Source organism: Temnothorax nylanderi, unplaced genomic scaffold (genome assembly GCF_030848795.1).
Source record: "Temnothorax nylanderi isolate EJ_2023f unplaced genomic scaffold, tnyl_v1.0 TNYL_tig0152_pilon, whole genome shotgun sequence".
Taxonomy (NCBI): Eukaryota; Metazoa; Arthropoda; class Insecta; order Hymenoptera; family Formicidae; genus Temnothorax; species Temnothorax nylanderi.
Window position 1 is genome coordinate 355,306 of NW_027249214.1, and position 27,874 is coordinate 383,179.

The window sequence follows — 27,874 nt, forward strand, 5'->3', positions numbered from 1 at the left end:
GGATTGGCGACGTCGTCGAGAGGTTTTTGCCCGCCGATAGAGAGGCGCGTTTCACGAAGGAAATGAAATACCGCGATGGCGGAAAATGCGTATTTTATCGAAACAGGTCGGCCGCGACGCGACAAACCGATGATCCCCCATACACAGAGTGCGTTTCATACTTCCTTCACCGGTGTCTGTCCAATATTGAAGTTGAAGAGGAGCCGGATAAAAATACAGGATGTATATAGATTACACAATGCTCGTAACACTATGTAATATCAGATATACGGAGTCTCGATGCAGCGATGCTTTGGTGCTATCGCGCGGTGACCAATGACGGTCCAGCGTGGTGATAAATCCCAAGTAGCTGGTGCATAAAATTTACGATCTGTCTTTTACGTTCGCTCATGCCTGGTGCATTTTTGTATTCTTACAGAATTCAGCTGTGCATATCGTCGATCTTTGAGTTTTCATACGGCCGTAAATAAGGTACGACGCAGGACGGGTGCATACAAAAGTAGCCGCGCTCACGCCATTTTTTTATGCATCTCGGAAAGTAATAGAGCCGCCGGTTGCTAGCTAGGTCTAAGCAGTCAGATATTTCGACGGTTACGGTTAATCAGAAGTTATGTATTTTTGAAATTCCGTTTAAAATTGAATTGAAATGGAGCTTATTATAGTATTTCTAACAATAAGATCAGAAGAATAAAAGGGAATCATAGAATGGTGATGGTAGTGAAATTATCTAATACTGCAACGTCAAAGATATATTTTCTTGATACATTTTATTGTACATATCGAAATTATCGATCGCCTTTTTATCATGCGCCGCGTGCAATCATGAACTCTTCTCGCGAGAGAGAAAGATAGAAATGCAACACGAGGGACTTTCTTGCGCATCGACTCAGTCTGCGAGAAGTACGGAAATCCTGATGATGACTGCCAAGCGAGAAAATCCGATAGTTCGAGAAAAGTGTAAAAGCCGCGGTTTTTCGGCCTCGAATGATGTTTTCCATTCCGGGTGATGGAGCACCGTGTCGCATTTCACGCCTACCCTCGGGAAAAGGGTATATCGCCGCTGTGACGCGGAGGAAAAAGCATTGTTACATGTAGGAATGGGTCGATCGGGATTTTTAATCTCAGCCATCATCGATATCACGGCAATTTATTAGAAACCGGTTCGATATGAAATGATTTTAATGCTTTTACCAATATTGAATTGGATGTCGCGATCTTCTTGCGACGTGGAAAAAATTTCAAAACTAAATATTTACATAACATAATGTAGTTTAAAAAAACCTATAAATATTGTAATAATGTTGATAAATGTATTCAATTAAATATCTATAGATAATACATGTAAAATGAAGATTCTATTAAAATAAAATTCGATTGGAGTTAGAACGAGATATTGTCGTAGGGAAAAATCTTTTTCCTCTCACCATTTTAAAGAAATTTTATTTTTCCACGAGAGATATTGTCAATATTGTCAAATACGTTTATTATCTAACACTGTATATAATATTGATTGGCGTTGATTAATGAAGATCAACAGGCAGAATAGATTTTGTATATCAAAATATATCCCTGACGTAATTTTTCTCTCCGTGATAGCCCGACATCGGTCGCATTTTTTTCTAATCATATGAGATTATATCTTATCCTTCCTCATATCAGTGTCACCATAATATTCCGTCGTTCGTTTTCAAAGAGAAATCAGGGCGCGCTATATCGTACGCTAGAGTGGAGCCGGACGATAACGCGCGGGTAGCTAGTAACAACACGAGAGGACGAGGGGGGAGGGAGAGAAGAGAGCGAGAGACGAAGAGAGAATTACGGGGAGGGGGTTGGAATTACGACTGCATATTAAACATAAGCGCGCATGGTATGAATAGACGGCGAGAGCACGACCTACCTTAGCATTGTTGAACGTCGAAGCACGCGAAAGACAAGAAGGAGAGGACGGAAGCAATATTCCAGGCCTCTTCTTAGCACGGAATACATGAATATTTGGTCTTTCGTGTACGTTAATATACGAGGAAAAGAATAAAAAAGAGCTTTACGATAAAGAACGAATCGTGGATGCATTATAAGTGAAATACGTATATGTCTGAAAAAATAATAAATATACGCTATACGATAATATGAACCGGTATCGATTAGCTAATAATGATAGCAAGCAATGAATGGTATTAAAATTATTATATTGCAAATTATTTTATATTGCAAATTATAATTTTTCAATAAATCATATTATACGTAAATATATGGTAAAAGTATATTTACATTTTATTAATCCACTTGTGTTTTGTTTAAAGGATATTTAATTTGGAGTATAATTAGGTACACAAAGATAATTAAAAATAATATATGAATACATAATTGTAATTTTTATTTGATTCTGATTTTACAGAATATGAAATGGAAGAGTATAAAGAATATAAATGGAAATAAAGCTTTTACTTTGTAATTGCTTTTAAGAGGATACCGGAGTCGTCTGATTTAACGTTCGTCCGATCGAATGGATTCTAGCATCTGTTCCGTTGAAGATAAAATAGAAAGAAGTGGTACACGCAAAAGTTGAATGATATAATAATATCTATTTTTCTATTAATTTTTTATAAAAGCAACGATGCATCGGAAAAGTGCAACCTTTTTCTTTAATAGATTCTTATTTTTTTGCACAAATGCATGGGGATATTCTGTGTAAAAGTATTAGGGTAAGGTGCTCGAAAAAGAAATATTTTACAAGATGTTTTATACTTTATTCTGGGTATATTTTAAAATAAAATATTTCGTAAACTATTTTTTGAGAACCGTACCTTAACAATTGTTTATAATTTTTTAAAGGTAACTGTTTTCTTTACACCAGTTGATTGATCTTATTATTCTGTTTCACAAAAGTATTAATGTATGGTTATCAAAAAATGAATAGTTTACGAAATATTTTATATTTCATGTAAAAATATATCAGAATAAAGTATAAAATTTGTTAATCATGGAGATTTTGACCTATTTCACGCTCTTGTTAGGAAAAATAGTATGTACAACTCGTGGGAAGAGTGGTCGAGCCCGAATGAGTGTGATGGTCGCACGAGCGAAGCGAGTGCGACCAACTCCACACTCATTCAGAATCGACCATTTTTCCCACTCGTTGTACAATATATTGTACTATTGAAAAGCATTTCTTTTTTTTTTTTTTCAAGCACGTTACCGCGCGTCAATATAGCGCGCGTCGATTTGCATGATTCTTTTTTGTTCCACTTTCCAGATTTGCAATTGCAGTAGTTTAGGGTAACGAATTCCGCTTTGACGAGAATCGCACGATCGAATCTGCATGTATTTGCGCAGAAACGTATGCGTGTTTATTCGTGTAGTCTGGCAAATTTGTCCATTAATTAATCAACAGATTAATCAAACTAGGCTATCGAGTACACGCGGTACGTGCCAGGGATCTGAAATCGCAGTCGTATTAATGATGGCCGATAATCACTTTTTAATAGGCAAGTCACTGTAATAAAGATTGCGCCGAAACAATCGAGTGAGTTGCCGTCGCAAGTCGATAAGTCTGCCAACTCGTTAAACACGACTATTCAGAAGCTTCCCGGCACATAAACTCGGATTAGTTTCGGTTCGCGCAGTGTAGAGTAACTGGTGTAGTTTGATTCAATGAAGTTCCGATAATGTACTGATTTCCCCGACAACGTATCGGATGCGTCTTGCTAATGTTATTACCACCGCCCGCGCCTGTTTGTATATGAACGAACATCTCAGCTCAGATATATTAATATTGCGTTGAAGAAACACAATTTTCTAAATTATTAAAAACAATGGCAAGCACTTCTTTTTTGTTAAAAATAAATTTTCTATTTTTCTCTTTTTTTTTTATTTTTTAAAACATTATGTTAGGTTTAGTAAATTCTACATTACTTTTAATAAAGGGCTATTTTTATAAGTTAAAAATATATTAACTTTTTTACAATTATTTTCATAGATACCAAAGAGCTAGGTTATATAATGAAATTGTCGCGAAATTAGTGATGTTATCAAAAATTGACAATATAATTATAACACTTGTTTGTTTTTAGTATTCTTGCATACAGCGTTTTTTACCGTATCTTCAGGAACTTGCTTTTTATTTGTCGAGCACGGGTCGTAACTTTCGGAAGGTATACGATACAGCCAGTATTATTACATTTTTCCAGGCTGCCTTGCGATAAATTACAGTTTACGGTGTTAATTTGGCCCTACGTGATATTAAGGAACTTCAAGGCGAGGTCAAGCGAAAGATCTCGTGAAAAATTCGCATCTCTACATATCACGCTCAAATTATTCTTCTTTATTTACAAGAAGAGGAACGTACATCAATTTTTTATGTGAAAAAATCTTTTTTTTATAGAAAATAATTGAACAATAAAATGTTTTTTGCACATTTTAATTATGATGTAATTAAATCTGAATCTAATTGTAAATGTGCAAAAAATATTTTATTAGCAAGTTCTGCGCACCTTTTTTTATAGAAATTTTAAACATATTTCGCATGTTTCAAATATCATATCGTTTATATCATGGAAATATATTCTCTCTTTCCAGCGAATCAAAATTGGGAATAATCGCTTAAAGAACAAATCAATGGCATGTTAATAAATTACACAATGTCTATATTTAATCAGTGAGCCAGAGTATCGAAATAAATTTTAATGCTAAATATATATTCTATATGCAATTAGAAATGAAGTAATTAACGGTACAATTAAATTATGTACGATCAACTTTATAATTTATTTATATAAAGGTTTTATATAAATTGAAAATTGATACACTGAGAGAAATAATAATTTTTTTCAAAAAAAATTTTGTTGATTTAATAAAACCGGAAGATTGTATGTTGCCAAGCAGATGATTTGATTGGCTTAACAAAATATTTGTACAAAATATTTTGTTCTTTTTGTTCTTTTGACTATTTTGTTTGTTGACTATATTGATTTGTTCTTTTTAACTAAATATTTTATACTATCAATTATACATAATATAACATTAACTAAATATTTCTTTGAATAAATTTACTATTTTTAAAAACGTTAGTGTTCTTGGTTCAACAAAATTATTTTATTGAGTTGACAAAATTTATCATTAACTTAAAAAAAATGATTTTGTATGATACCATTTTCAGAATTCAATTATTTCATTTTGTTCAAATAATAGACGTGTACTAAATTCAATAAAATAAATAATTGGATCAATAAATTGAAAAATCAACAAAATTGTTTTGTTGATTCTACAATATTTTTCCCTCAGTGTAGTGATTAATTGTTAGTAGATTAATTATTAATTAATAGAACAGATCCTTCAGAGCAAGAAATTTTCTGTTGCCCACAGATATTATTATCTTCGTCCCAGGGGACGGTCGCGAGGGTCCGCGAGGGTGATGCTCCTGGTGAGCGGAAGTGAAGAGCCCCAGGCGGCTTTTCTCCCTTCGTGCTCATCGAGGGTGGAGAAGAAGAAGGACTGCAGCGGGGTCGGTCCCTGGCCTGCGGGCTGCAGCTGTAGCTGAAACTGGAAGCGGCCAGCGGGGAGGAGTGCCTCGTGGTGCACGGCGGTGCTCCTCTAACGGCGGCTAGAAGGGAGTTATGGTGTCTCGCGCATGCAATGCCTGTGGCCGCCGCAGCCGTGGCACTGTGGCATCGTGCCCATCTCAAGGCGCTCGCCTGCATCGTCCTCGCCCTGATCGCCGTTCAGTATCTGCTTAGCGGCGGCGTGCTCGATCGTCGCTCCATCGAGACCATCTTCACGATCAACGCGACCAAGTAAGTGCTACCTGTCCCTGTCCATTCTATCCATTCGGCTTTGTCTTCTCCATGGATACTAGTATTGGCAAGTCGCCCCTTTGGAGTATTATTCAATAAATTATGTGATTGATATCACGTTTTGTACCTTCAAACATCAAGCATGGAATTTGCTTGGACATCAGGAGGATTAGTTGAATTTTTCTCTTTTAGACATGGTCTTTAAACAGATATTAAATGTCGAATTTTTAGATGCTGATTTTTTACATAGGACTTACAATTAGATATATAATTTACTTTAAGCTGCTGCTTACGGATTTCATAATTCTACATTTGGAAATATCTCGTAAATTTGAAACTTCCGCCATTACCGGAAAATCATTTTCAGTTATTAATCTACTAACTCGAATTGGCAAGTTAAGTCATTTGAAACGTTTGCTGTGCATATCGAATTTCCAACTTGCTATAGCTCTCGCAATAAATCCGGCGCGCTCTACGTTTTCGACGAAGCGTTAAGTGCCAATTCCCAGCTCCATGCGAGTCTCGCGAGGCGCGCCTTGGAAGTTACTCGGCGTGCGTCCCGAAACTCGCGCGGATTCCGCAGCTTAAATTCCGCGCGAAGTCGTCGTGCATTATCGCGGCGATGACGGGAGATGCAATGCGTCCCCGTAATTCCGCGTTAATCGCGGGTGTTGGATTTCCGGCTTAATAATCGGCCGACTCGTCGTTATTCGCCGACGACGCCTCGCTCGCCGTGAATTCGCGTTGGCGTATTGTCGCGAATTATTGATAGGGGATGCGAATCTGCACGAGCAAATGACAGACCGCTGCCTTTCCTTTGCACTGTGCACTGTTGACGTGAATTTTCCTCGGGCGAAGTTTCGCGAGAGATTTCCCGTGAAGATCCCTCGTCCGTGATAATTGAGCTGCAGGATTCGCAGTCAACTGTACTGTTGCATTGCTAACGATTTTAGACGGATTGTTCCCGAATAATTGTACGGAAAGCTGTTAGCTCAATTCATCTCTCAGCAAATCCTTTTTCTTCATATTCGTGACTTGCATTATTGTAAAGTGAAGTTAACGTAAAGTTAAAAGCTATTAAAATATTATTAACGACGAATATGACGGATAAATGAAACGCTATTAAAATGAATAATTAGTATATTTTATTTATTAAAGTAGAACGATATAATGACATGGAATTTATAAGATGGCAACGTGTATAATTAATTCAATTTAAATGCGTCCATTTAATATCGATTATAAATTTATTATAACTTTCATTATTGGCCGAAATGATTGCTTCAATTTATCAGTTCTTGTTTTATGCAAGCTATAAAGAGATTAATACACTTAATTTGGTTACACGATCATTAATTTTATGCAGCCGTATAGTTTTATTGTCATGTAGCTCTCGCTTGAACAGTATGTACAATTATTAATCATTTTCTCAACGTATAAAATGTTCAAAATTAAGAGGAAGCATTATATATAGGAATAATTTATGATTTATAGAAAAGTTAAAGCTTGAAAATTAAATCTTTTTAAGCGGAGCTTTGCGTGTTGCATTTTTCAGCGCCTCGATAATTATGCAGCGTTTTTCATAATGGGTTGGGAGGATAACGTTTCGAATAAAATTGAATAATGATGTGAAACGAAAATACACGCTTCCAAAGCGGCCAGATAAAAGAGTGGATCGAATGCACTCTCTCGTTATGTTCAACCGGCTTCATTTATCCGCAGCGAAATTTAATCGTTGAATTGTCCACTAATGTAATAATCCCCTGCCGCCCGAATTGTTGAGCCGACCAATAATTGAAGGATATGGATGCAAAATGCGAATTATAATTGAATTTTAAAATGTTTTTCATGCGTATACATGATACATCGTTTATTATTATTATTATTATACAGAGCTAACTGTAATGTGATTTTCAGCGTTACGATGAATACTTTGAGCGTGTGCAGCGGACCGCGTTAAGTAACATCGATGCCAGATACGTGTAACGAACCGCGTAATCACATTCGGCTCGCTGCAAAATTATCCGTGGGCTTCTCCCCTTTCTCTCTTGAAACCACCATTAATAATTCACTGCCATCACCTACGGTCTCAATCGCTCCGATCTCGATAAAGTTACTGAAATGTGTAAACTCGCTACAAAAAACTTATTCTGTCGAAAAAAGGGATATTATTGAATTTAATCGAAATTACGAGTATCCGAAGGAAAATGAGATTTATTTTAAGTTAAAAATATCGTCACTGTTTTATCACCCTTTCTCGAAAATGTTTTTAGGTTTCTTTACAGCAAAATTATTAATCATTAAATTTTAAACTCTTATACGATTGCTCGATACGAGTTTTTTTTTTATTTCATGCTTGGAAACATTGATGTATTCATGGTTTATATAAATCCTCATACATTTTGTATGTCGCACATGTTTCAATAAATGTATACCTCAGGATCAGTTCTTATCCTTTTGAAGCTCATGACAGATATACAGGAAATCTCATTATCTAGCTATGTAACGAGGCAAAGCGGCTGCTTAACGAGGGTGCCAGTACACGCGCGATTTACGGAGCCTTCGTAATGGGAAATAATTGGTCTCTCGCGCCGCCATATAGGCGGCATCAATCGAATGCGCGCGAAGAAGTTGAAATCCGATAGTGATTTCGTAAACGAAATCTCGCAAAATCTTAAGCTAAATTTCAAAGGAGAAAATTAAAATTTCGGGGAATTTCGGGATTTCTTCGGAGCTAAAGTACAATCTTAATGTTGCAGTGAAAAAGTTTATTTTGTGTGAATTCTTCTTAATCCTCTACGAATCTCAAGATTTTATAATTACAAAGAAATATTTGTCTACGAATTTATTCAAAAAAATTATTATTTAAATTAAGAATGACACACATGTTTCTCGGCCTGGTATCAAAATATTTATGCTTTCCGAGGAATAATAAATATCCACCCGAAGTTGTTGCACGAGGAGTTGAAAAATGCCGAGGAATTTCGTGTGACGTCTTCTCGTGACTTCCTTTTGCTGTCGTTTCTAATCTCAGCAATTAGGCGCTTTTGGCGCGCGCTGCAGCGAGCGTAATGAAAGGCGCGTCTTGCTTTCGTGTTGCAGCGACTGTGCTGTTATTATTACAAAACGGCACGCCAACGAACGTGTGGCGAGAAAATACGGAGGTAGCTTTTGCTCACGTTCCGCGGGCGTAACGCAACCTTTTTAGCAGATCAAGACTGAAGCTGGCTTTCAAAAGGGAAACGCGCTTTTTACTCTCTCGCTGCTCTCGCATCTCGCATGATGTTGATGACTTTGTACGGTGTACATCGCGGTGCACCAAGCGCGGATAGTTTAACATTATCACCTTTATATGTAACTTTGAGATTTTACGCTAACAAAAGACGAATTAAGAAAAAAAATATGCATATTGTGCGAGTTGTCCGGAAACGATGTTTGACAACTTATAGTTACATCTAACGGTGCCTAATTGATATTTACGTTGCTTGTGTAGTTTGTTTATATCTTAATTTATAAAATAAATTATAATTGCTTTTGTACATAGAACCTCCGTGTTTGGAGCTTTGGAATCGGTCTTAACGAAAATATAACACCTATTTGCAGAAATATTAAACTCTCTCTCGACCTGATATTATTTTATTAAAATATAACAAATAATTCATGATATATACAAGGAAAATCTAGATCAGTTAAGCAATTATCATAGTTTATGTCCAATTATAAGATCATAAATTTAAAACAGATATAAATATATATTTTTATATACATCGTGAAATGGTGCGCAATGAAACAGCGTTGGACAGTTTTAAACATTCGTCGTACATCATGGTTGAAAATTGCATTTAATTAACGCGAACTGGCGATGGTACTTCTGGTAACATTATGATTATATTCTGGGATCTGCACACAATGCGCAAGAGCTGGGGTATTAGTTTAAAATTTTGTCCTTATAGCTCTGGCCACGATAATTTGTCACCCTTTGTTGTAACTCGCCCAGTTGCATCGGATTGTAATTACGTGATGGTTTGTATGCAACTGCCACTAAATGGTAAGTAATAATAATAACGCGTGACATTTTCGCCGATTATTATCTCTTCGCGCTAATCGCATAATTTTTACGCTATCGATATCATCGACGGTAATTAAAGTGGTGAACCGAAAAGAGGAAAAGGGGGTTTGACGATTTCAGCTATTAACCAAAGCTGTAGTGCAATTTCCATGATATTTGTAATTAATATTATCGAATAATAGCACAATTTACGAGCATGAGTTATTTTGCGACGTCTCATAATGTATATACACGTATAATTATATCTCGATTATATTTTATCGTAAAATTTTTCGCTCTTTTTAGTTTTTAAATAAAAGAAGATGAAGAAACGTCGTTCTTTTTTTAGAAGCTACGAGAATCTCTTACAGCTGAATATAATTCAGAAAAATTGAAATACATTTTCATGATGATCGCGAATTATAGCGAAGAGAAATGGAACCCCAGGATCTTCTAGATTCTCCGGTGTGCATCGCAAGATTGGAATGCCGAGCCGTGATTGACTCGTTTATTTCGCGACGCGACGCGTATTGGCGATACGTAGCCGCGATAAATTATAGATTGGATCGCGATTGTGAACACACGCGATCGAACGTGGGACACCGTCACGATCGTTGCTACAAATCAAGCTGCTAGACATTGTTCCGGTGTCGTGTCGCATTAGCGGGCTGTATCATTACGTGATGCCACCGCCCGATGCGATTTGTCTTATCGGATCATGTTAATGGTCCATAGTGAAACATTTCATCAGAGGTTCTCGTATTTAAATTGGAGGGTTTATATTTAACAAAACAGATTTTTATTTGTTTGATTCTTTGTTAGAGATTTGTTTATTCAAAATTTATTTAAATTTTAAATATTATTACTTTTTTTTCTTTGCAAAAGAATTTCTATTTATTAAAAAAGAATTTTGTGATTTCCGAAATATAATAATTGTAAAACGTATAGCGATCGTATTAAATAATAACATTTAGATTCTATTACATAACAATTCGTAGCTAACTAAAAATATAATATAAAGTGCTTTTATGATATTTTTGATGTATTTTTTTTATAAATCTACTTTTTCTCGCGACAAAAAGTTTATGGTGTATAACTTTCTTATATCTTTAATGATATTTTAATCATTTGCGGCTTATCAGAAAATTGAGTTGAAGGATATTTTCAATGGAATTGATTTTCTCTCTTGTTTTCTGATGAAGGTTCTTCCGAAGTTTCCTGATTACAAGATCTTGCTACTTTCGAAACGTTTCATATTTAATGCAAATATGCTTTGCGAACTTGAGCACCGCTGCTTCAGATAATCCAACAATGTAAATGCTGCACGTCTCGTTATTCCAGTCAGCTCGAACATTGGAGTATTATGAATTATTAGCGAAGTGTTTATGTTCGCGTATAGATTGGCTACGCCCGTGAATTATACAAAGCTTCTGATGTCAAATCATCCGTCTTCATTATTCTTTGATCATTTCGGGATCATCGTTTCGCTTCTCTATCGAAATCGATTTTTAATTCCCAAAGGAAGGGACGATTATTCTGGGCATTAGTACATCCTTATGTCACACTGTCCCATCGGACGAATGCTCCGGAGAGCTATATCGGAAGTCAAGAATATTCCCTGGTAAATTCCTCACCGAGTTATGCGAGCGTGCAGTCCCGTCACGCCGTCGGATTTAGCTGTCTTGATCGTCTATGTTATATCGCCATCAGAGAATATCAGATATCGGATCAGACATGCCTCCTCTACGTGAATTTCCTTCGAGACGTGAATTTTCGAATCGTGTCACGCGCGAATTGAAATTAAAACTGTAAATATGTTAACACTTATACCGGCATGCTTGTCACCGTTCTTTTTATTGATAGAACTTTCTATCAGAGTTAGAGCCAAAGTCTAGCTTTATATTAATAAAAATAAAAAAATTTTTTATAGATTACATTTCGAGGTTGTAAATAATAAAGAGAAGAAAAGAGAGATTGAAATTTAGTTTAGTTATATGTAAAATTAATTTAACTATAATTTAATTAATTAGAGCGACAGAAAGACTCGAAGGAATGATTCATTCATCTGCAGAAGATCTAATTCGATATCTTCGAAATAAAAATTTTTCTCTATTCAACCCCTTTTTCTTAATACTAAGAATCCTGAGTTCTTTTATGTTCTATATTAACCCTGTTACACCGTAAATTACTTGTTTGATCATGTCTCGAACGTTGACCCGTCGCCATCAAAGCCCGACAGGATCAATAAATCCTTTTCTTTCTTTTTTCGCGAGTAATACTCGCGAGTAATATTCTATTTCCACCTAAACTCAAGATACATCTAGCACTTGTTTACCCTAGAAGCAACATATTTATACAATAGGTTTTTAGGAATAAAAATATTCTTAACACTATATATATATCTTTATTGTTGTAATTTTGAAAATTAAAAGAATAAATTATGATGCGCAAAAAGTCGAGGTATGCATTTAAATCTTACTCGGCGCGTTCAGAAGCATTGTTTTCTTTTTCACTCTATTGCTGCACCCCCGTCTGCCATCTGAAACTCCACTTTGCGGCGAGACTCCGAGTAGAGAGTCCTGTCAAACTTTTAACGGACATTTCCGTGCGCGACATTGCCGATCGATGTTGAGTTTCCTCGCGCTTTGACGACGGCGTCCCCTCGAGGACTCTCGAGTCCGTCATTCCTTCCTTCCTTCCTTCCTTTTCCGTTGCTTCTTCCGGAAAGCGTGAGCCGGCGCGTCGCGTCGACGTTAAAGAAGCATCATCGTCAAAACTCTTCGCGTTCCGTCTTGGATATATCCGCCTAAATTCGAAAAAATTGAAATTATCGGAACCGAGATAAAAGTGGCACGGAAAACTTTGTCCGATACGAGAGATGGATTTTATCGAAGACAAGATGCCGTCGTTATCGGATATTTTGTCAACCGTAAGCGTCCCTTGACAGACGATCGGCGATTTATCCCTGAAGAAAGTTCGATGGGAAATCACCATCTGTCCTAGTAATCTCCTTAACTTCGCCATTAAAGATTTTATAAGATTCACGGTTTTCAACTTCTATTGTAATAAAAATGCAGTTGAGATTGGAACTAAATAATTATCTGATAATAATTCATTGGTTAATAATAATATGTGTCAATTTAAAACCACGAATAAATAAATTTCACTTACATGTAATTATTAAATAAAATATTCAAATAAATTATTCTCATTGATTTTAATTAGGATTTTACTGAATTGTAATACACAACGATATAATTAATACGAGGAATTTTGTTTACGATATTTACGTAAGTTTTCTGTTTATCCTTAGATGAAAGCATTCAATATTCGAATAATACCCGTAGTTTTCTCACCATTTTATCGTAGTGATAACCAATCGCGTTGATCGTGTGTCGCGACTTTTAAAAACCCCTATCACGTATATCGAGAAATATATCTTTACGTACCGGCGAGTTTCGCCGAGTTTTCCGCGTGCCCGCTTCATTGCGAGGATATCTTCCGCGCCGCTCTATAGCCGAGGGGAAAGATTTCCGTGGATTCCGATTCGGGGTTGCTGCATAGCCGGCAAAGTATTTCTGTGCCAGGTGGTGCACGCGCCCGATCCCGTATCGACGGCCGGGATGAGTCATGTCAGATTTATGCCGTTCCGAACGTGGCGGGAATTCCGCCGAATTCCCGAATCCCGCGGATTGAGACTTCCTTATGACTGCACATGCACAAAGAGAATACTTTCGCGACATGTCCCGTTCTTATCCTGTTCTCAGCTTAGTCCCAACTATGATTCTTATGTTGAATCTTATCAATATATATGTATATGTATAAATAATTATGATTATTTTCTTCGAATTTACGAATAGATATTAATGGACATTATAATGCATTGATGAATGTGTCTACTATTATTGTCTTTTAATTTTTACATTTTTTTATGTTTTTATTTTCTTACATTTTATATTTAATGTATTATATAATATTTTAATTTTATATCTCACAATCGTCTTAATCATCATTTTGACAAAATCGTCATTTTAAATGCTCTTATTTTGCTCTTTGTCGAATTAATAGACACTAATAAAAGTTTACCTAAATGTATCTATTTGTCAGTTACCGCTACATTATTCTATACTCCGTCCAACGAGAGATCATGGTTGATCAAACATAAATAACGATAGGGCACAGAGCCGCAAGGTGTTCGCGTTAAATTATTTTTATTTTTAATAGTGTTGGACAATATCTATTAAAAATGAAAATAATTTAACGCGAACACCTTGTTGCGGCTCTGTGGCCTATCGTTATTTTTATGTTTGATGTTTGATCAACCATGATCTCTCGTTGGACGGAGTATAGACGTTTTTATATTATATTCTATTATTTAATATATCAATACGTTTAATAGTAGAACCTTTTTTGGATTTTCTTAAATCCATTTAACTTGCGAATTGCTGATTTAGACACACCTCCTTTTAGAATAATTATTACGTTTCAGGGCGAAATTAATCCCAACATTGAACACGCATTTCGAATTTTGGCACGCGGTTCAAGCCACTCGTTCGTTTGATCGTCCGCCGTCGGATTGTCTGTCGTCGACGCGAGTTTCATCGTCGTCGAGTTCTCTTAAGTCTCGCAATCAACTGAATCATTAGTCGCTCTTGCTCGTTTCTCTAAGATGTGCGCCTCTAGCCCGTCCGATCCAAACGGATGTGCAAGGCGGTACTAGGTGAATTTAATTAAATTCAAGACGACGCTCGACACCACCCGCGTTCTCTCCACCTTCCCGAAATATCACGAGGCATCGAAACTATTTCGCAGCTGAGATAAATAGAGACATATCTGAGTTATGTAATCGTTACGGACTCGATATATGTCTGAAGTTTGTATAACATAATTATTGGTTGTGATTAAAAGGAGAAAACATGATCGAATATTAAATAGTTTACATATAAATCTTTATAAAAAAAAGTTTTTTGACATTTTATTTTTTATGACCGTTATTTCAAAAATAACATCTTTATTTAAGAGAGATTTAACCTTTTTTTTTTAAATTTCTAGATACAAAAATTTTTTATGATGCAAATTATTATACTTGCAATATATATATTGTTACTTACACAATTTTTACTCTGCATAATGCTCTGATTAATCTTCTTTCTAAATGATTATTCACTGATTCTGATGCAGTCTGCTCTGTTTCGCACCAAGTTCTATTAGATTGTAAATTTTCTCGTCACGCGAGATTGCGGAGGTGATTCTATCTCGGCTTCAAAAATCTTCGTAAACAGGCTCGCCGTTGGCGTAACGGCGCTGAGAGAACGTAGCATGCAAATAGAATCCACCTGCACACACCTGCCTGCCGCAACTTTCGCATTGGCTCTTATCGCGAGACGCCTTCTCATGAAAACCGATCAACATTGCGGCCCGTAACTTCGTCGGCTTTCATGTAATCGTTCCGCAAGCGAACCGCAGTCTAAACTTTGCTCGCTCAACATTTGAAGTTACGCCACAGCGAAAATAATGCAGAAAATATAGGTGATGCGAAGCAAACGACGCGACAACGAAAACGTCAACAACTGTCATTTACAACAAGTCATCGATCATTTGGAATTGACCTATAGACTATTATCACATAAATATGATTTAATTTTTGCCCTTTCGGACATGAAATTAAAATTAACTGTACAAAACCAAAGTGACCGCGATGTAATTATGTTTCGCGTTATTTTATTCGTATTTTATTCCGCTTTGATCACTTTATTGTGATTCCAATATATACATGTCTAATGCACGATGTATCTTTTTTAGGCTCTATTAATTATTGTTATATTATTACATAAAAGTAAGCACGACTAAGAACGCTTTTTAAAATTGCACGACTTTTTAGATAAATTCTGTTAGACTGAAAATTCCGACAGCTGCAAAATTTCATATGCATCCAAGGTTTATTGCAAAAAGAAAATTTGGTCTCTCTCTTAAATTTCATTTCATTTCAGATATACATCCAGAGTTTATTGCAAAGAGAAAATTTGGTCTCTCTTAAATTTCATTTCACGTAATTTCCTTCCTTCGACACCGTGACGTCACATAGCGGCGAATGGTATCCCGAGCTTTAATGCACTAAAACCACGGTGTCGCACGCTTGATTCCCTATTTAGCTTATCGCGGGCCTTTGTCACAGACACTAGGAACACTGTGAGCGCGCTGCCTCGTGATTTTGCACGTAGCAACCTATCCGTTGCACGTGAAAGAGGAAGGGAGGGACGTTAGATTGCGGATTGCAGTCGCAGCGGTGGCCGGCGGCAGTCCCGGAAATTGCAACTGCAAGCGGACCGGCTCGTAAACTCGGGAAATTCGCTGACGCTCTCTCGTAGCGAGAGGACTGGTAGAGGAACGAACGAAGCGCATCAGGAGGCAACCGAGAGGAGATGTCGTCTTGCGTGGATCAAGTTCGTCGTAATTTCTTGCCGCGTACTTCGCTCGTAAACCTTAAGTGAATTAGAACGCAAACGTGGTTCGGGAAACTTGTCATGTTTCATGTCGAGGTTCGATTTTCGATTTTAAAGGTCGCTGTAAAAGAATTGAGGCAATTTCCTGAAAAAATTAGCCCGCCTTCTTGGAGAAATGTGAAAATGAGAGAAAATGAAATATCTTGGAAAAAATAATTTACGGTTGAGGAAGTAGATGTACAAAAATTCGGATATTTTCTTTATTATTTTTATAATTAATACATCTTAAATGGAATTAAAAAAATTTTAAACGATGGAAAATTCATGATCACGTAACAATGTCGAGTTTCTTCAAGCATATAGAATTACTAGAAAAATTTTGTCTTCAAAATTCTAGAATTCTAGTTGGTTTTAGACCTTTCGAGTTTATAATTTTATTAACGAATTTCATGATACATAATAATGTGAAATTTCGAATTCTATTTTTTTTTTAGGGCGTTTAGCCCTCGAATATTCATGTGGCATTTAAGCAAACTGCTGTCGCAATTGAGTTAAAAGATATATAGCCTCATCCTAGATCTAAAATTAAGGAAAAAAATTGATACAAAGGTGCAGTAAACGCTCGCGGCATGAGAAAATCGCTTTTTAAAGTTCGAGAGGCCGTGCCATCACATCAAATTTCCTAGGAAGTCTCTGTACCGAGAGGTCGGGAAATTTTTGCGAGATGAGCAAGGGAAACGCCGCCGGATGGATCGGCATCCGGTTTAATTCTCGGAGATTCTACGATCGAGTCGTTACACAGGATGTATCGTCGTCTTCCTGACTTTCCACCATTTAATACAACTCTAATGGTATTAACTTTATCGAATTCGGCTTTGTTAGTTCTCAGATTATTTTAACTGTGGTTATTTTACCTAGTTTTTACTGAGCAAATATTTTTTTTATCCTTATAAGTCTCTACTGATTTTAATCAAAGATTTAACTCAAATTTTGTGCGGTGGAATCAGGATTTTATTAAAAATTTTGTAATCATGATGCATAAATTACGTATCCAAAATGATTATTAAGCATTCCCCATTTAGTTTTTGTTAATAAGTGAATATTTGTTTTTCATATTTAACGAGAATTTTTATATTTTAACGAGAATTTTCAGAAATAAAGTCATGTACGTGAAGTAATTTATTTAACATAGATTAAATCAAAGCTTTTATTTTTTATTTTAGCGATATTTAATTATGAATTTACCGAAAAAATTATGTAATTTTTTTCTTCTATTATACATTGAATAAATTAATTTGTTTCTACGATATTATTTACGTGCAAATTAATGAAATATACTTTATTATTTATTAGTCTTGTAAATAATGAAATTGAAGATAGTCGAAGGATCGTCCTTAAAGGGAAATTCTTTCCGAGATCACAAGAAGCACAACTAAAAGCATTCATATACCCTGCGGTCTCCTCGGAAATAAATGTAATTCGTTTTGCAAGCAATTTGAATGTAAATGACACTATTGCTGTACTTGATGATTGAGTTAGAAATTCTGTTCCTCGAAGCACAAATCTCTGTCGCGATTAGACGGTCGAACGGTCTTCTAATCGCTCTCTCAATTACGGAGGCGTTGCACAGTCAGCCTTGTAATAGCTGCGTGTAGTTGAGCTGCGATGTGCAATCAATAGATAATAATTGGATGCGTACGTGTTACGCAGGAAGCGATATACTCCTGAGCTCGACATTAACTTTGGAATCGCTAATGTAAATCGATCGCCAGCTATAGCATTAATACGGTTTTACGATTAATATCAGATTAAACGCGAAAGACGCGCGCGAGAGGAAGCAAAGCTGTGACATCTATCATCATCCAAATGTTATCACTGTATACTTACAAAATTGCACCGCGATAATCTGCAACCACTTTTCCTTGAAATGTCATCATCGATCAGGCCAAATGCCTACTTTTTGTTGCATCTCTTTAATGTAATTTTTAACGTGTTCACACGCATGCTAGTATTTCTTATTTCTTCTTTTCTTGTATTACAGATACGCGGATCACTCGTACAGAACCCACCCGCGCGGTTTGATCATATACGGTCCACCTACCATCGTACCGAGTTTAGCCGCGGGTGGCAATGTATCCTCGACGACGCTACTCCCAATATTGGCCAAGGGCCTCACGAACGCGTCCAAATCCGAGACGGTGCCGGTCAGAAACCTGGTCGCCGGCAGTGGAACCACACGAGAGCTTCCGGTGGCAAATGCGACTAGCAACGCAACGATGCCACGGTGTCCCCTTATCCCACCGAATTTGGGTAAGTGAAAAAATTGGCGGAGATATTGACCTGTAATCAGTAGGGAGGATTTTTTTTAAATCAAAATTACAACCCGCGTATCGCGAAATTGCCCTAAAACTTTGTTTTACGGTTTTACCGCGTCTGAATTCGGGAGTGAAATATCGTGGTAAACAAATTAATATGCAAATATTACAAATAGAGATATAGACAATGTATTAATAATCGCTCGATATCTATATATTAGAAATCGTTGTGACGTTTCGTTCTTATTATAGAAACAACAAATACGATAAATTTATTGGAGAAAAGTGAATATATGTAGGTATATTTTCTTCCGTCGCGTTTCTCGAATTACTCCCGCCTCTTTAATTTATCATTTCATCGCCCATCTATTCTGTTCGCAGTTGGACCGGTGGTCGTTAGTAAGTCACCGCCACCGTTGTCCGAAATGGAGAAGTCATTCGTGGAGGTGAAGGCGGGCGGCACAGGTCGGCCCGCAGACTGCGTCGCCAGGCATCGCGTCGCCATAATCATTCCATTTCGCGATCGACCGCAGCATCTGCAGACCCTCCTCTACAACCTGCATCCGATCCTGCTGCGACAGCAGATCGATTATCAGATCTTCGTGATCGAGCAGGAAGGTAAGCGAGACTCGTGTGCGTCGCAATTAAATTGACCGGTCGCATGTTTGTTTCGCGAAAATCTTCGAGAACACTTTGATCCCTTTGCGAAACTGATCTCGACAAATAACCCGATATTAATCTTTACACGTTGATGCGGTTGATGATTAATTAAATTAAATATAATACCGAAATTGATGGGTTCCATATGGTGAACGTCGATATAATTTTCAAAAACAATTAAAATTAAACTATCATAAAAATGATATAATTTTTGTTAAAAAGAAGGGATTAGCTTCAAGTCGCTGCCTGAACGATATTTCGGTATATGTCGGGAATCGTAAATTCTTATTCACCCTGAGCCATCCCGAATATATGCGACTGACGTGTGCATTCCGGTGTTTCGATAACATCCCTCGGAGCACACGGTTTGTTTCCGTAGACCGGAATATAAACGTACGATCTTCCGCGAGCCTCTTCTCCTCGCTGGTGCGTGTAAGCCGATACTTTGCTACGATTTATTGCTGTCTAGCGGACGTTCCTCTTGCTCCCGTATTTTCCTGCTTGTCTCCCCTGCCCCGAATGGAGATCCTCCTACCGAGAGGAAAATGCCGGGAGAGCAAGAGTCGGGAGACGTTCGTACGAAAGAGGCCGTTACAAAGTTTCCGTCGTAGCCTCTAAGCTCTCCGACTTAATTTTTAATTAAATTTGTGTACGTTTTCTTATATCTCTCGCTCTTTCACCGACTCGACCCTTCTACGACTCGAGTAATCGACCGACCGTGGCAACGCATGGACCTCTCGAGAGAAACGACGCGAGATAATTTCACCGACACGGCGCGCGGCGCCCGCGCCGCTTAAATTTTAATGAAATTTTTTAAAAACCTTCATAATATAATTCTCTCGCGCGGGTGTAGTTATTTCTGTCAGTTTATTTAATGACGGCCATGTGAAGATACGGTTTCGCAAAAGCGTCTTCTCTCAGGTCGCTCCGACATCGGTATTACATCGTAATTACATATTCCTTAACCCTTAATCACCAGGTTATGAATTATGTTATGAGCTGCTTTTACGACGTTCTGCGAAGTTGGTTGATGATTACAGATCGCTACCGCAGTAACATGGAAAAGGGATGAAAGATGGGGAAGATAAACGTTACGAGTATCATCTCCAATTCATGAATGAAAGGTCTTTAAAGCACGATATATATTCCAGAATTCTTCTTCCCCCGATTATAATTATATCTAATTATAAATATAACAAATATCTCTGCAAATCAATAAATACAATAATGTTAAATACAGAGAAAATATATTTAACGAATTATTTGTATTTGAGTAATATAGAAGATTTATTAATCGACTCTACTGGCCATTATAATCGCCAAGACAATACGATCACGATTTGGTTCGATTATCGTCAAGACGCTCTTTTAACCAATATAAATTGTATCAAAGATTACATCAATTTTATATTGGTTAAAAGAGCGTCTTGACGATAATCGAACCAAATCGTGGTCGTATTGTCTTAGCGATTATAATGCCCAGTAGAGTCGATTAATATTTCCATTGTTGTTTATTATTTGACTGAGGAAGTAAAAGTGATTTATTCTGATAGAAGATTTAATTAACAAATTATAAATACATTCTTAATTTCAGATAATTCTTGAAAATGTACAAAAGCAAAATCTGATCTGTTTGCTTCTAAGCAACTTGTTGGATGATATCAGAGATATCAGAGTTTTGAGTAGGTAAGAGAAATGCAATGAAAATTATCTTACGGGCAGATAGTAGCATTTCCTTCGGCCGGGATGCAGAATCTATCATTCTATTCAGTCACCCAAGAAAATGCGATTTATCTCGGCTATTGAAGGGCTGCGAGAGCAGGCTCGCAATTTATCTTCATTAAAATTGCTCGACTAAGTTTGTTTACTTACCGCGTATGCGAGACGTCAAAATATGACTGTGATTAATTCTCTTGTTATTCCACGCAGCGCTTCTGTACACTTCCGGTCTGTGTATGATGGCACAATGAAATTACATGCGAAGGAAGTTTCGTAACAATGTGAAACAAATTTGTCGCTAGACATAATATATCCGATTCGTCATTGAATTTGATTTTACTACATTGCGTATTTCGCGAATCTTTATCGCGTATGTCGGCAGAAAGCTCAAATGCGAACAATTCCTCTGGGAAAAGCCGCGTACAATTAACGTTAATTTGAATGAAAGTAATATCATCTTTGCTGATATTAAATTGAAATTGGAGAAGGAATATGTTCTGAAATATCCTACACTGAGAAAAATCTCTCGGAAAAAGTTAACACAATATTGTAGACCTTATTTTGTCAGATAAGAAACTTTAAATTGTAATGTAAGAGAAAATATGAAATACACCGATTAACTACAATTTTGTAGCAAATTTATTTTGTCACATGCAAACACAAAAACTGTGATTCTGTGAAACAAACGCGCGAATTAATATTGTAATATTTTACAGTCTTATAAGCAGTTTGTCAATTGATTTCAGACAATCTGAGAATAATTTTTTAGAACAATTTTTTAGACTCATTTACTACAATTTATCCCTGTCCCTATTTGTACTATTATTTGTAGAAGAGATCTTCACAATTGTACTATCTGATGCTACACTTTTTTCTGAGTGTACGTTCTTATTCACATTGAGCGGGGAGAATTTAAAAATCGTATTTAAAATTCACATATCGTTTCTACGTTTGATATCTTCGTTTGCCACTTCAAACAACGATCTTAAGTCGATTTAACTGAGCAATATTACTTCCGGCGCGCGGCCATTTTATCATACATTCAGAACGTCTCTCGAAAATGTCGGTGCAATTTAATATGGTTTCCGCTGGAAAGTTTCGAGTGTGGAAGAATTCCTGATGGAATCCCAAATCGGATTTTATTTGCGTTTCTCCGCTCGGTATGCAAATGAATGTACAAAAAAGAAAGAGAGACAGTTGTTTCGCAATTTTTCAACGCGGTCACACGTTTTGTGGTGAAAAGCATTGAATGAAAATACATTATCGCATCGATATTTATGAAGAAAAATATGGCAAATAGGTATACGTTAAATAATTCATATTGAATAATGATTATTGTCGTAATATTAATGTAACAGAATAATCATTTATTTTCCTGTAACTTCAATTCCTCGTAATATTTTCTCTAAATTAAAAAAATGAAAAAATTTTTTATTATAGAAATATTTAAGAATCTTTATTCATTATTAATTTTCGACAAGTCGAGAACCAATTTTCGAAAAAATTTAATGAAGATTCTATTCAAAGATCGTGAAAAAATTTTTCACTAGCTTTTACTGCAGAAGCATTTAAAGTTGATTGCTATTACGGCCCAATTTACGTTAATTTAGGTACTGCAAATCGCCGATGAATGAATCCTCTCGTGATAATTTAATAAGGATTATACAATGCGATTACCACCCTCCTACAATTTTCCCGAAGCAAATAAAGAAGGATATTCCTCGTCGTCGTCGTCGTCGTAGAATTATTTCAATCGGATCGCTATTAAGTCGTAATGACGTTAATTTACGACAGATCGCCGGGCAATGAATTCTCGTGATAATTTAACGAAGACAATATTTCACTGGCGCCGGCGCGATTAATTACGGCGAAACAGCAACGATTTATTCTCGCCCGTTGCGTTGCGCGCGATTCCTTAGAAAATGCGCCGAACTGTTACTCACTGTCAGACTACTCTCGAAAAGCCCGTGCAAGTCAGGCTTAAGTGCTATCTAATCCTGCTGCAAGCCTGAGGGACTAACTAACATTTTCCCCGTGATTCCCGCAATGCATTGTACCCGAGAACACCATGAGTCACGGTTATTTGTATATGCAACAAAAGCTGCACGTAAAATCCCAACAAAAAAATCATGCCCAATTAAAATTAAAAAATTCACGCTGTTGTATCGCGATATGGTTGTCCCAATTAAAGGATTCTTTTGGATGGAAGAGAGATATGCAAATGCAGCAAATTTTGTTGATAACGAAGAAGTACATCGCATATTTAGTGTAAAAATAGCAGTAAAAAATGGTATAAGGCGCTATTACCCACTCTCTTCCTTCCAGAAGTAACATTTACATCACGTAGATGCAGATGTAGTATAAGTCTAATTATCTCAAATTTACTGAGAATTAACGTTGCGTAAGAATTTATTGAGCCATTATGCTGAAGTACCATAATAAAAAATATGAATTTAAGTTTATTAGTGTAATTTTTTAAATTTTTTAGCCAGTGTAATCTTTTTTGCAGCAAGTGCTAGTAAAACTCACCATGTAATAATGTCTTGCGGAATTACAGTGTCGATCTATATTAGTTTACGTGGTGTCTTTCGAAGGTGTAATCACGTAATGGCATCAAAAAAATAAACCGAACGATAGGTCATGATTATCGCGAACGCAGCCCGCATATCCGCCATGCGGCACGGATACCGTTACGATCGCACGTACGTGCAAAGTCACGGCCATTTATCGTCAAGTTGAGCTTAGAGAGGCTTAATCCAACCAGTCGTTCGTCAAGAAGACGATGCACCTGCGCGTTAACTAAAAATCGATAAAATAAAGTAAAGTTTACGTGCAGAAATATAAATATAATACGGCATAATAGCGATCCGATTGAAATAATCTACGACGACGAGGAATCCTTCTGTATTTGCTTCGGGAAAATTATAGGATGCGAAAATAATACGTGAAGTAAAGTAATATACAAATTAAATATACAAATATCGAGGTTATCAATCTTATACTGCAATATACATTTGATAGAATAAAAAATATAATTTCCTAATCCTAGTATATGTATACTCGAAATTGTAGAAATTGCTTTCACACGCGATATTTTCATGAAGGGTGAATAAAGTGAATAAATTTTGTATCATACTTTACAATAAATTTATTTGCGCGGACCGGAAACATATCGAATATAAAACGATGCGTATGTGCGTGTGAGTGTACGCGTGTGACGCGCGTGTGCGTGCGCGCACTTACAAATTAACGCGACTTTAATTGTCCCAAATGGCTCGGACACGGTCGCGCTCGGCCGCAATTTTGAAATTCAAATTCCGAGTGCTCTCTCTATCCCTCTGTCTCTGTCTCTGTTTCCTAGAACTATGCCTCGGCTTGGGATTAAAGCGGAGTCAGCCCACCGAATACTTCACTTTTGCATAATTAGTGCCGCGCTGAATATTTATCGAATCGACGACGGGAGGGGATCGGCAGCGAAGTCGCGACTTCATTTGCAGTATAAGCCCGGCCGATCGACTGTGCCGCGCCGCGGATCAGGAAATTAGATTCATGGCGTACTTCCTTCTGGCCCGAACAAAATCAATTTCTCGATACGGGATAAGAGCTCGGGGATATGTCGGAGAGGAGAGTTTCCATCTCGAGAGTGGTGCTAATCTCGCGAGTTTTCTCGATATTTCATATCCTTCCCGTTTTACGATTGAATTTTTCCTCGAAAACTAAATTTGACAGGAAAATACAGGTAACAAATACAGATAATAAAATACTCGTTTGTTCTTTTCATAATATAGAGGAGGATAATTATTTATAGGGATAGCAATAAATGTTGACGTAGATTGAAATGAATATTAAATGGGAATGGACATGTATACATTCATCATTCATTTATTACAAAATAACAGCTATTTAGTTTCAACAAAATTTGTCATCCTGTATAAATTATGGTAAATATTAACTTTGAATAAATATGTCTAGACAGATAGTAGATTTAAATGGACGCGGATTTAAATATACACCGCCTGGGTATAATATTCACAATTTCAGTCGTCGTCTGATATTAGTTTCGTGAAACAGAAGTGCGGAAGAGCAGCGAACGTTCCTCCATGAATGTCTACTACCGGAAGAGGGGCAAGATTATCGAGGCGGGCAACTCTCTCGCGGACAATTAGTCGCACCTGTCGCCAGTCGCCGCGGCTTCGGGCACTCTCGCGATACAGAAATCCGCATATTAATAACGCGCTAGATAGAACTGTCGGAAGCACCGGCCTGCATCCGCGCACTCTTATTATCGTAACTGTATATACAATCATTAACGACGATCGTCCGGTCATCGATATCGAGGAAATCCGCCGTATCTCCGTCCATAAGCTCGATAATTACGATGAAAAACGCGATCGAGTTTTTTCTCGTGTTGGCGAGATGATGGGAAAAGACAGACTGCGAGACGACTGTGAGATGTCATTATACTGAAATATCTTGAATTCACACAGGAAATTGCCATTTTTGTTGCACTCTTTTACTGTACTCTATTAGAAATGATTTTTCACGATTGACTATAATAAGTGATGATTTCTATAAAATTATTTCGTTATTTCGCACAGTGTAATAATTTCATCGAATGACGCCTTCGCATCAAAACGCGAATTCAAGTGAGAAATATCGCGCACACGTCAGTTTCAGTGTGCTGTTGCAAAAAATTGTGAGAAATTATTTTACCAGCGATGGAAGTAACGAAAGCTGAAACACGTCGGACGCGATGAGAACAACGCGGAATATTCCGGGAATTTAAATGTACGGACGTATACAGCCGGAGATACAGATAGTCCTTTTCTCCGTTCTCCGAACAAACGTGGCAGCGCATAACTTGATATTGTAGACGCAATTCTTTCGGATGAATAAATAAGCGGCGTTCCTCTGCGGAAACTGATATATGGAAATGAATCAAGTTCGTCGCTAGTTGAGAGCGGTGTCTGTCGGGACGACTCAGATACGATCTTAATTTATCAGCATCGCGGGAAAGGTCGCGGGCGAAAGACGTTGATAAACATTTAATCGTCCGTTCTCCACCATCTCGCCGCATTTCTCCACGCCGCAACCCGTTCTCATGCGTTACATTAATAATTACGAGATTAAATGACGATAAATTGATGGGAATGAAAGATAATAGCAACCAATGGACTTTCATTATTGGATACGTGTAGATAGTTCAATATAATCACCATCTGATTGAGGACCAAGAAAATATTGTACCTACCAATAATGGTATATAAATACACTGCCGGCCAAAAGTTTGGATACAGCGTTAAAAGACTAGGTATTATAAAAAAATTTACTTTTATTGATGTAGTTCGTATTTACATTAGAGGTAAATGATTATTTTGTTATACGAAAACTACAGAAAATTTAAGTAAAACAAAAATAACTTGAATCTAACGCATTTTTAACCAATAACTAGTAAATTTTCTTTTCATCAAAAAATGCACCTTTGGTTTTGATGAACCATTTTTACAAGTCGTGGCATTCTTTCTGAGGTGAATCGAGTACAAAATCCTCGTAAAAGTAAATATTTGCATCATACCCACTCTTGTGAGCGCAGAAGTAAATATTTGCAAATATCTTGTATGATATTTCTGTGAATTCTTTTATCAGAGATCGGTAAGATTTTAATATTTAATAAAAGTTATGACTAAATTAATTAATTAATAACAAAGAAGCTTCCTTGAAAGGGGAGTGTATTCAAATCTCTGGCCGGCAGTGTAAGAAACCAAAACTCCGCAGGTCAAAAACTAATACTATATATAAATAAATAATCTGTCGTTTTTTATTACGAGAAGAACTATTTTCAAAAAGGGTGTGATATAAAAGTTAACTGTTGTTCCAACTCGGCCTCAATTTTTATAAATGATCGCTATGAAACTTGACACTAAACACGACGATGACTCAATTTATGTCCTTGAAGAGGGCTAAAGGCGAGGGGCGTAAATCGATTGGCTCTTTGGCTTTATTTCTCACGAAGCTGAGCATTTTTCTGCCTTTACATGGTTTCCTTTTAATAAAGTGGTTTATTCGATATTTTTAAATTTATATTGTTGGCGATGACAATGAAAGATCTTAATATTATATGTTAACATAATTCGATTTGTCAACAGTAGTCCGCTGGAAGGCAATTGTACCATCTTTTGTTGGCATCTCTGTACACCGACGCCTTGTATAATACGCTTGAGAGATTTTAGAGAGCCGTTTGTCTACTTTTTCTCTCGGCCAAACCACATTTCGCTCCCGTCCGTTTGCAATTCTAATTCGTCAAAGAGCGTAATTGCACAGTGCGCTCCGAAACGCGCGCGCGAGTGTCAATGCGACACTCGTCATAAATAACGTAGAACTGCACCGTAATGAAACGCCATTAGATCGCTTGACATTTACATCTTTTAGGTCAACATCGCCTTCCTCTGGGATGAGTTTCCATTTCGCCTTTTCTCCTTTCCCCCGTGAAATTGTTCACCGTAGTCGCGCTGCACCTGCGTCTCTTTATCGTCCACTGTATTCCGCGTCCTCGCCCGCCTCTCGCCGTATCCCCGCTTTATCGCGTCACCTTTTACTCATCGCTGACGGCATAAAGAAATATCTGAAATACCCGGAATACACTTCCGTCGAGAGGCGCCTTTCGTCGAGAGACCGGGAGAAACGAGACCTCTCCTCCGACGGCGGGGGTCCTCCTCGTAACGCTCTTTATTTTTCCGCGTCTGTCTTCCGCGTATGTTTGTCGGCGACAGTGAAGGAGATTCGATCGAGCGCGAAGTTTATTCAGCCAATAATAATCGACGACTGACGGGAGAGATGCAGCGCCAGCGGCTTTGAGAGCGTTAGCCTTTGCCTTTCCTCTTCGTTCTTTGAGAAAGAGCC

At 37.2% G+C, this 27,874-nt stretch overlaps 1 protein-coding gene and 1 long non-coding RNA gene across 4 annotated transcripts in view; one reads left to right on the plus strand and one right to left on the minus strand.

The window, feature by feature from the left end:
* Positions 1–27,874, plus strand: part of LOC139777514 (beta-1,4-N-acetylgalactosaminyltransferase bre-4) — a 114,031-nt gene that overhangs the window by 78,438 nt on the left and 7,719 nt on the right. For all 3 annotated transcript variants that reach the window (XM_071714991.1, XM_071714990.1, XM_071714992.1), the window contains exons 3-5: positions 5,362–5,789; positions 18,322–18,590; positions 18,977–19,213. In XM_071714991.1, coding sequence (XP_071571092.1) covers positions 5,632–5,789; positions 18,322–18,590; positions 18,977–19,213 — 664 coding nt within the window. In that variant the 5' untranslated portion in view covers positions 5,362–5,631. The remainder of the gene's footprint in view (positions 1–5,361; positions 5,790–18,321; positions 18,591–18,976; positions 19,214–27,874) is intronic.
* Positions 12,289–27,740, minus strand: LOC139777515 (uncharacterized). The gene is made up of 4 exons (XR_011719381.1): positions 27,395–27,740; positions 18,390–18,620; positions 13,287–13,546; positions 12,289–12,643 (listed from the first exon to the last, which is right to left on the minus strand). It is a non-coding gene; the product is annotated as an uncharacterized lncRNA (long non-coding RNA).